This window comes from Fusarium coffeatum (genome assembly GCF_003316985.1).
Source record: "Fusarium coffeatum strain FIESC_28 chromosome Unknown BRIP53273_contig_111, whole genome shotgun sequence".
NCBI lineage: Eukaryota > Fungi > Ascomycota > Sordariomycetes > Hypocreales > Nectriaceae > Fusarium > Fusarium coffeatum.
The window spans coordinates 31999-42040 of NW_022157904.1; the positions used below are offsets into that span (position 1 = coordinate 31999).

The following is a 10042-nucleotide window of genomic DNA, read 5'->3' on the forward strand; positions in this document are numbered from 1 at the left end:
CATCTGTGATGTGATGCGCACGGTTCATCGTCATCATGCGGGCCCCGACCCGACCCGGCCGCATTTACAGGCCGCACAAGTCAATAATAACATCCAATAAGACGGCAAAGCTGCTTGCTCGGTAAAGTTGGGCATCAATGGCAGCTCAGGTAAGATTCTCCGTCACGAGGGCGTTTGGTGTGAGAGAAAGAGAGAAAGAGAGAAAGAGACAAGAGACAACAACGCATCATCGTGAGAGGTTTGAAGTTATCGATAGTCTATGCCAAGTTTCGCATTAACCGATACATATAACACAAGACTTCACACTATGCGACAAGGCGCTGCAACATGTACACCCAGTCACAGAGGGAAAATGCGCCCTGTACTCTAGATATCTGCTCAATAAATAGCATCTTGACGAGACACAAGCACACACAAGTTTCCGCAGGTTGTCCCGCCCAATCGTGTTTAGACTTGGCAACACATATCTAAGACTATATACGAGTGTAATTCGATAGTTTACAAGAACGAGATACAGTATATCCAATACGCTATAAAACAATGTCTAGTCGCCTGGTGGCGAGCCACAAGACCCCTCCCATCAGCCCATCACAATGATGAATCCTCCTCTTCCTCGATAATTTGACTTACACGGCATCATCTCACGGAGATGCACCTCCTGGATGCAGTAGCACAAGGCCTCTGCTGCACTACTTGCGGCTGCCCTCGCCCGGAGTGTCGTACTTTTCCTTCCAGATCCTAATGCACAATATATGAATCAGTGTTTTGCTCCATTTTACAGATCGTACGTTGCATAAGGTAGCTTTAGATCTCAACGCCAATGGATAGACCGCCACTCGTCGCACGAGGTTCTGTGGTCCCCTGAGCATCGCGGAGTCGACGAGAGCCTATCGACCTGGCAGACCGCCACAAACCAGTCTTGAAGAAAAAAGAGATGCAGACAGGCCGTTGAAGGCGTGTGGACTTTTTGGACTTACCAAGAGTTCCCTAGTGTCTTGTTGCCGGCCTTCTCGGCCAGTCGATAATACCGGGCTGCAGCGAACTGTACAGGATATCAGCCTCATGTGATAAGTCGGACTTTGTATGTATGTATGTGGTGGATTAGGGCTTCCGTCGGTTCAAGAAAGCTCCTAGAGGTGGACTCTAGCTGCTGAAGCAAGTGTCGATGCCTGAGTTTGTGTGCAAGATATTGGGCAGCGAGGTAACTTGGACGAATCAAGTAAGCCAGGCTCACCGAGAATGTCTTCCTCGGAGCAGAAAGCTTCGGCGCGACTCATGTACAGACATCGACTTGAACTGACTAGACAGGATATGGTGAAGAGATGGCTGACGGTGCAACATACCTTGTCTTTCTTACACCCGAAGCCTTCAACGTAACACCAGGCAATCTCATTCATGGCATCTATCACATGGCGTTAGGCTTTGTTTGCTCGTGTCATAGCTGCACAACTTACCAGTGTCTCCTAAATTCGCTGCAGTCTCATAATACTACATCGCGAGTGGTTAGCTTCCAATGCCACTATCGTGATCCATCAGAGTGCAGTAAACCGACCTGTTTGGCGGCGTAGGCGTCTTTGTTGATACCCCAACCATGTCTGAAGCAGTTTGCCAACTCAAAGATGGCCAGGACAAGCTCTCCCTTGGCAGCTCCGCCTTTCTTCATGCCGGCCTGGAGGGCCATTTGCTCAATTGAGGCCGAATTGGAGGCTGCAGCTGAGAGGAACTTGACAGCGCCCTCTGGATCTGGTGCGCAACCCCATCCGTGTCTGTACAACATCAGCCTGGGTTAGTATTCGAAACAACCATTTGCATCTGCTTCATTCAATGTGTGATAATGGTTCGATGTCTGGGGGTCGTCGCTGTGCGTTCGTCACTGCAGGGTTTGAAGTTTTGCGAAACGCCCCAAACTCAAAACCCTGCAGTGAATCAACCGAAGCGCTTTACCCGAGACATTGGAATTCTTTTTCTCGACCACTGTTCTCACCTTAAAGCAAGACCATACAGGACTTGACTCAACGGGTTGTTGGCTCCCTGAGGATCAGCCAGCCGCCCAAACATGCGCGTCGACAGCTCCAGATTTCCTGCCTCGTGCAGACGAATAGCCTCTTGAATATCCTCATCGATCTTCTGCGACGAAACCGCGCCTTGGCCGCTGTCTGAGGGCGTCCCCGGCCTGCTGTTGCTTCTCGCGCGGTTATTCTGACCCGCTAGCATAGTCGCGCGCTTCTCCCATTGAGACTCATCCTGGCCATCGGTCGATGTGATGATATCTGGTAGGTTCTCGGGGACGTTCTCGGAGGATGGAGGCGCTCTGCTTAAGCGCAGACGGTGCGATAAACGACGGGCGCCGCTCTCCTTTGTCTGACTCGATTCAGAATTAGATCGTGAACGGCCGGAGCGGAAGACATCGAGAGATCGTCGCGACTTTTCTCTTTCCTTGGGCTCTTGGACTGCGAGATGCAGATTGTCAACGGACTTCATAGACGGTGGGTAAATGCGCTCCTGGGTTGAGGTGTCGGAACGAATGATTGTGAACTCAGGAGCTGCCAAACGATCGACGGTCTCTCTCTCAGCGGGTTGACCCGTTGAAAGATCGTCTTTCTTCTTGAGAATATCGCGTATGCCCATTTTCGCAACTTGTCCTTTACTGAAGGGAAATCGACAGGGTTGCAATCTGTATATTAGGTACTGTAGTTACTGTCCTGTAGAGTAGCTGACAGGAGATGAAAGGGTCCGTTCACGGGCAGGGCAGGATCTACACAAGCGATTCGCGAAAGAATTGGTCCCAATTAGGGAATAATGACAATGATCAGCAAGAATAGAGTAACCAAGATTCAATAAAATCCAAAACCCAAAGCGCAAGCGTGTCATTAAAAGATCGTTGCTTCTTTCATTCCTTCTTGACAACCGCAAACGGGCTGAGGCTGAGTCGAGGCTTTGCGCGCTCTTTTTCAAGGTACGATATGACATGCAGGTACTTGGCCTGACCTACTTCTCAAGGCAGACTGTAAGCGCCACTGCTAAGATCAGCAGCCCCTGTCTCGTTTGGAACGATAGGGCCATCATCCAGTATAATAAATGTGGTAGCGTCCATACCTTCAGTTGCTGATCTTGCTTTCTATCTATGATGTAAAACGTCACAGCATTGCGCATGGATATCACGGTTATATCCTCGTTCGGAACTATCCAAGATAATACTGTAGTATCAGGAGGCATCACGGTGACCTCGTAACAAAACCCTTTGGTTGCTAATATTAGCCTATGTATTGTCCGAATAAGCAATATCTAGTACGACCTGGAAGCTGACAATGCCCCTCAACCCCTCATCTCACTTAATAGGTAACTTAGCCGCTTTGTCCACCTGGTCATGGCTGGTTATCTGTGGTATTCCCCGCCAAAGCCAAGGATCTAGGGTCCTTCATTAGGTAGGTAGTATCATGTTAATCACGAACTATCACGTCTTGGAAGTAGAGATACTCAATACATAACTCTTTCATTCGATACCTAATCTACGAATTGCTTTGCGATGTAGAGGCTTCCATTCCTCTCTGTCTTTTTCTTTCTTTCTTTTCTTATCATTCTTCTTCTTCTTTTTTCTTTTTTTTTCTTTAATCGCATTTTTTTTACTTCTTCTTTCTCCCTTCTTTCTGGTTCCATTGCTTTATCATCCTTATGTTCATGGTATGGCTTAGCCAAAACCCTTTAGGATGCCGATATATCACGGGTATCTCGAGTGTTTACCAAATCCCAACCATGGCTCCAGACGCCGGATAAAGCAGAATACTGAAAGTCAAGCTTGATCGTCTGTTACCAACAGACACAACAACTTGACTGACTTCAGATCGACAGGAAATCCTTCTGTTCTTCAAAGTCGGAAAGGTCCGAATCTGCGTCGATAAACTCGGCAACTTCATCTGAGTCAACATCGTCAGAATCAGCAGCTTCGTCATCACTTGAAATATCTCCAAGGGGCTCGCCATCGGCGTTGGCCCTGTTTCGAAGGACGCTTGCCCTTTCACGGTGCGGGAGTTTACATCCCTTGACCTTACATCGGCCGGTATTGCTAAAGTCAGGACACTCAAAGACGTGGCGTTCAGTACAATCTGCCCCCTTCTCGCAGTAGCCGTTGAAGCCAAAGCTTCGGCATACTGGGGCGGCAGGAGAAGCTCTGGAGTGAGTATAGGGACAATCATCCTTGGCACAATGGCCCTTGGCGAAATGCAAACAATTCGGGGTGCGTTCGGGAGTCATGTCATGGGAAAGATCACAAAACTCGCCGTTGACGCATTGCCCGTCTTTCATGAAATCTTTACAGAGAGCAACCTTGTTGGGATCATGGATGTAGCGGCAACGGGGACCTTTGGTGCATGAGCCTGTTTAAAAAGACAAGTTAGTTCTATCCCATGGCCACTGGGCCGGTTCGAATGATGGAGGCGTGGACCACTCCAATCATGGAAAGAGGAAATACCAGTCGTTGAGAAGATTTTACAAAGTTGATCAATCTTCTTGACCGCGCCAGATCGCCTAGAGCCTGTCAGCAACTTTGTCTCACTAGGAGACGCTACATACCGCTGGTCATTAACAAAGCGACTCGCCACGAGGTTGCCTGTCTTTGTTCGAAAGAACTTGACCCCAGCAACACTGGCGGTCTTTGGAGTTCGAGAGGATGAGTTGGCGGCACCTGCGACAGGTAAGGCACAAAGGCCGACGACGTTTTCGAGTCCGCACGTACCAGGAATCTTAACTAGTTTCTTTCCGCCATCCATCACACGAAATTGGACGCCTTGGATTGTAAGCTCGTTTTGACCTGCGGGGTTAGTCTGCGCGCTCGACGCAGCTGCTTGATGTTTCAAGAACTCATTAAACTGCGACTTCTCGCGCTGTCGGTATCCGTTAATCTTTTTCTGGAGTGTCTGCTCAATAGCTTTCGCTCGGTTCTGCGTGTCTCTTTCGTATACATTCGCGTTAATAAGCTGCCGGTGGCGATCGGTTCGAGAAACCCAGCCTGGTGGTGTTTCAGCACCACTACTTGCAGAGCGGGATGCATTTGAGTTATCGTTATTCAAATGGAGGGTTCTATGCTGGTGCGCTGCGGGCGGTCGTCCAATTCGATTATTACGAGCCGGATATGGCGAGCTTGCATGTCGATACGAGTTGTCTAGATAAGCATTAGTAGTGTCTTGGTCTAGGGTTTGAAGCGCAACATACGGCGATGATGAGCAGGATGCGAGTTCGGCGGGAATCTAGGGCTTGAATGCTGGTTCTTGTGACGATTGATCTGGCCTTCAAATCGTCAGTAGAGCGTCTTTCATCATTAAACGTAGAGCACAAACCTGCGACCTGGCTGATGCGGGCCAAAAGCTCTCTCTCTTCTTCTGACATCTTTACTGCAATATTACTGAAGTTGTATTGAGAAAAAGAAAACCGAGGGCGTTTGTGTTGTAGGACAAATATAAGGTGAAGTAGGGTTATTTACGTGGGAGGGTAAGTTAACAAATGCGATTGCGATTTGAGTTGGCGGGCGGCAAGATGCAATCACCACAAAGATAATATTAGTCATCCACACTCGCGCAGTTGATTGGTCTACCGTCTTCACACCTTCAATGCCATCGCAAGGCTGAAGCTTTGTTTGTGTTAATCATCTTCAAGCTTTCTTCCAATACGTCTTTACGATAGACTTTGAATAAAAACTCGTGACGCGTCAGAGCCTTCATCGAGTCATTTCATCATCTTCTTTGCAAATAATATTGCCCACTACACATCGATCCAAACACACATCGGCCGACCGCGACTCGAATCGAGATGGCTGGAACTCCCGCCCCATGGCCTCTTCTGGAAGCCGAAGAAGAGGTTGAGCTTCACAAGTCGCGCCTCCTCAATGTTGAGGAAAAGCACTTCAAGCGCATCCAAAAGCGTGTAAACACTATATCACAACTCTTGTTATCCCCCGAAACTACAGCCAACCCTCCGGAAGATCTGAAGCCCAGACTTAGGGAGCTTAAGGAGGAAGTGAACATCGACGTGCTTGCTTTCGGCCACAGCATTAGTCGCATGCAAAATATTCACAATTCCAATGCTCAGGAGCGTGAACGCTACAAGGAAGACCAGCATCGCATCCTCAACGAAGGCAAAAATGTCAAAGAAACCAACTCCCAACTCAAAGAACAGCTCAAGGTTGCACAAGCTACTCTTGCGCAGCGCAAAAAGTTCGACGAATTAGCAGAGAAGATCACGTCAAATCGCCTGCTCAAGCCGCGCGAAGACCAAATTACTAATTTGGCTAAACTCGAGGAGGAATGCCGAGAGCTCGAGCGAGAAAGCGAAACTTATAGCGAGACATGGAAGGAGCGACGAGAGCAATTCAACAGGATCATGGAGGAAGGCATGCTTTTGAGACGACAGATTCGCGATGAGAAGGAAGAGGTCGATCGCAGAGAGGGTATGAATGAGGGTGCTGAGGATGATGTCGAGGCGGATAAGGTCGGACAAACACCCAGAAACGAACCCAGCGGCAACGCGACGCCTCATCCAGACGGAGACAGCCAGATGAAGGTGGATGGGGATGCCGGCACACCAAACCCGGAAGCTCTCAATGGTGGAAGAACACCAATGCGAGATACACCAGGACCAGACACATTGAAACCACAAGACAACCGTGCTGCCTCTCGTGGAGATAGCCAAGCGCCCAGCCGAGACGTTTCACCCATGCCGCCAAACGACAAAGAAAAGGCGGAGTCGGGAGACGACGTTGACATGGAGGACTCTGAGGCCAGTCGAGCAAATGACGATGGGGGAGCAACACCGCTGGTGACTATTGAACCGCCTGAAGGAAACGAGGACAAGATGGAAGTGGACAATTAATTAGCCTTTGTTATTGGTATTGGGTGCTGTTAGCATTCCCTTGTGGCTCCTGTAATGATACTATCAAGATACCCTCAACTTTATGAAGGTCTGGAAGCGTTCCTTTTGCATTAAATCTTATCTAAGTGGTATCGTAGAGCAGCTCTTTCCCTCGTGTTTCTTTTCGCGTGTCTATTACGCATCGGTCTGGATGGCTTTGGCCTTTGCCAGCGTCTCCTTTGCCTGCTGCACCTGCTCCTCAGGCACATTGAGCTGATCGCTTACAGCGAGCTGCTCCTCAAGCCTCTCAATAGCGACGGCAATCTTTTCTCGCAGGGGTCCGAAAACAGCCTTTGTCTGTTCGAGGGCGGTTTGCTATAGTAGCCAATGGTTAGCTTGCGTGTCTGGTTGCGGTGGAAGATGGCTTGTGGACCAACCTGCTGCTTAAGCATAAATGAAGCATTACCGTCGTCGTCGCCGGCACCGCTGTCAATCTTCTCCTTCAGAACCTGGACCTTGGCTTCCTCCTGCTCGAGCTCCTTGTGGTATGAGGCTTCCTCCTTGAGGAGTCGGTTGACAGAGCTTGTCGCGATGGCGAGCTGTGAAGGCGGAGGCATCGTGGAATAGAGCGTGTACTTTGATATGGATCGATAGGGTGTTCGTGGGCAGGCAGTCTTCTTAAGGATGTTAAGAGGTTTATTAAGGCGGCGACAAATGCAGGTCTCGTTATTTGGGTGCCTGTTTGGTTATTTGATGCCTGGAGTATCTGTACCGAAGAGCAAATGAGATCATGTTCAACGTGGGGTCTAATGGCGGGGCCATTCTTATCGTCTCCCTACGCGCATATACACGGCCAAGATACATTGAGACGCAATACAATAGACACAGTAAATTGCCAATAATGGGAATCAAGATGCAAGTCTGAATTGTTCTTTTAACAGCTATCTTAAGCTAGCTACTGATCCCATTGTCCAACAGGACTCATCCATAAAACAGAAGCAGAGGCAAATCAACCTCCGCCCTTTTCCCGTATAGTAACGACGATCCATCCAACCAAATACCGCAAGCAATGGTATATCCCTAAACGCCTACAACACCATCTGGGTGACCCTGAAGTTGACTACCCTAGAATGCTGGAATATAATACTTTACACGACCAAACATGCCCACCCGTTCGAGTCTTCATAACGATGCAGGTAGGAAATGCACACTCGTGTCGAATCACGCCGAGACAGCGACTGCGGGGGTGGCAGCGGCGGCGTGCTCAGGCTCATTGAGAACGTCGTTGTCTTGAGACATCTCACCGCCAGCCTCCCTCTCAGCCCAGGCGCCCCAGAGTCCACGCTTGGCTCGTATCCGGATGTCGTCGCCCAAACCAGAGCCCTGCTCGACCTTGATAGCATCCTTGGTTGCAAGAACCAGACACTCGAAGAACATCTTGGTAGCATCGGCCTTGGTGGTCTCTTGTCGAGGGCAAAGGTTCTGGAAGAGAACTGCTCGGTCAGTGCGCTTACTGGGGCTGTCGGCCGCATCATCACCGAAGCGGTCTCGGAGCTGGTGAACAACATGCTTGGTACCCAGCGAAACAGGGCCACTCTCTGCAGGGTGGACGAGAGCAATAGTGGTGTCCTCGAAACCAGGCATCATTGTGGGCGCTTCGTCGTCCTCCATCTCACCCTCAGCAGGGATTTCATGACGACTCTCATCAGGAGGAAGGCTCATTTCACCGAAACCAGCATCGAGGCCGAGTCCAGTGTCTGATCCGATGTCGAGCATGCGAGGCGATTTGTTTGCGCCATGGTCGCTCTCAACGTCAGCGATTCCGCTGTCTCGCTTGCGCTTAAGCTCGTTCATGCCACGAGCAGTATCAAGCGAAAGAATACCGCGCAGTTCGGGTGCCCAGTTCGTGCTTCGCTTGTCACCCATGATGGAGGAGACAAATCCACCACTCTTTTGCATATCCATCAGGGCCAAGAGGAAGGGGTCGCGAGGGAGGAATCCAGCCTCCTTGATGATGTTGTCCCGGTTGGCCTGTTGTTGCTTGATATGGTTGCTGGACAGAGCGATCTCTTCGTCGGGAGTAAGAATCTTTTGCTTCTTGGCGCGCTGCGCAGGTCGTCGGACAATTTGCTCTTCTTCATTTTCGGGTTCATACAAATCGGCCATCTGGTATCTCGAGTGGTCCTCTTCCAGCTGTGCGGCCCGGTCTTCGTCGATATCGGAGAGCGGTGATTCGGAAATTCTTGGAGGAGGATATTCAGGACCCGCGATGCCAGGCATCTGGGAGACGTCTTCTGGGTTGAAGTCGAGTTCCATACCCTCCATAACAACGTCCTCGCCACCATCATGAATAATAACGTCGTCCCGAGGAAGGTCGATTGACATAGCACGGTCTTGGTTGTCCTTCTGGGGAATGTCAAGGTCCGAATCGTTAATATCGGGACCTGCTGCGGTACGGTCTTCCCGTCGACCTCCTTCAGGTTCGAGAGCTGTCTCTTCAAGGCCGAGATCATCGAGACCAAAATCCAATTCCAGATCGATGTTACCCAAGGGAGCCATCATATCATCTTCCATTCCCATTCCATCACCAAGAAACTGGCTGTTATCGTAGTCTTCTTGCAAGTTGATGTCTCTCTGGCTAACGCGACCTTTGCGGCCAATTGGTGCGGTAGTAACATCCTCGACTTGAGACAAAAGCCAGTTCGCGTCTGGAGGAGGTGGTAGTTCAAAATTGTCGTAAGGAGTGATCTTGTCGGGAAGTGTCAAAGCTTCTCGGTTAGAGACCTGGAGATTGGCGGCCATATCGTTGTTTCCAGAAGATCGGAAAGCCTGGAAAAGTTAGCAAACGCGACTACACAACGCGTCAGGATAGAGGACTGACCATCTTGATCTTCATCATAGCCTCATTACAATCATCCAAAAGGTAACGCGTCTTTCGTTGGTAGATTCGCACAACACCAAGAAGTAGCTGACTGCTAAGTCGCAGGGCCATCGGGGCCTGGTTAGGCATGATGATGGCCTCTACACTGTCCGTGACATTGGACTGAAGAATATGAGTCTTTGACAGCTTGCGCTCCAGGTTGGCTGAAAGCCAAACACGGGCGAGCGGCCCGCTCTTCTGGAGCAAGGTCTCTGAATAGAACATGATGCCGTCGCGAGATTACGCGATGCACAAAAAAAAATAGATCACGACAGTAATATC

The 10042-nt window shown here is 49.8% G+C and overlaps 5 protein-coding genes across 5 annotated transcripts; 1 reads left to right on the forward strand and 4 right to left on the reverse strand.

The window, feature by feature from the left end:
• Window positions 1-689: 689 nt before the first annotated feature.
• On the reverse strand, window positions 690-2628 carry FIESC28_05135 (uncharacterized protein; the record flags this gene model as incomplete). The annotated part of the gene is made up of 6 exons (XM_031159282.1): window positions 690-738; window positions 978-1042; window positions 1344-1402; window positions 1455-1488; window positions 1553-1766; window positions 1985-2628. 6 exons carry the CDS (start codon window positions 2626-2628, stop codon window positions 690-692), a joined length of 1065 nt encoding a protein of 354 aa, XP_031016639.1.
• Window positions 2629-3837: 1209 nt separating this feature from the next.
• On the reverse strand, window positions 3838-5382 carry FIESC28_05136 (uncharacterized protein; the record flags this gene model as incomplete). The annotated part of the gene is made up of 5 exons (XM_031159283.1): window positions 3838-4373; window positions 4469-4524; window positions 4570-5158; window positions 5209-5283; window positions 5334-5382. 5 exons carry the CDS (start codon window positions 5380-5382, stop codon window positions 3838-3840), a joined length of 1305 nt encoding a protein of 434 aa, XP_031016640.1.
• Window positions 5383-5802: 420 nt separating this feature from the next.
• On the forward strand, window positions 5803-6861 carry FIESC28_05137 (uncharacterized protein; the record flags this gene model as incomplete). Its single annotated transcript, XM_031159284.1, has 1 exon — window positions 5803-6861. The coding sequence occupies one exon, from the start codon at window positions 5803-5805 to the stop codon at window positions 6859-6861; it is 1059 nt and encodes a 352-aa protein (XP_031016641.1).
• Window positions 6862-7035: 174 nt separating this feature from the next.
• FIESC28_05138 (uncharacterized protein) lies at window positions 7036-7457 on the reverse strand (the record flags this gene model as incomplete). Its single annotated transcript, XM_031159285.1, has 2 exons — window positions 7036-7215; window positions 7278-7457. 2 exons carry the CDS (start codon window positions 7455-7457, stop codon window positions 7036-7038), a joined length of 360 nt encoding a protein of 119 aa, XP_031016642.1.
• A 604-nt stretch (window positions 7458-8061) lies between these two features.
• FIESC28_05139 (uncharacterized protein) lies at window positions 8062-9985 on the reverse strand (the record flags this gene model as incomplete). Its single annotated transcript, XM_031159286.1, has 2 exons — window positions 8062-9669; window positions 9722-9985. The coding sequence occupies 2 exons, from the start codon at window positions 9983-9985 to the stop codon at window positions 8062-8064; spliced, it is 1872 nt and encodes a 623-aa protein (XP_031016643.1).
• Window positions 9986-10042: the final 57 nt, after the last annotated feature.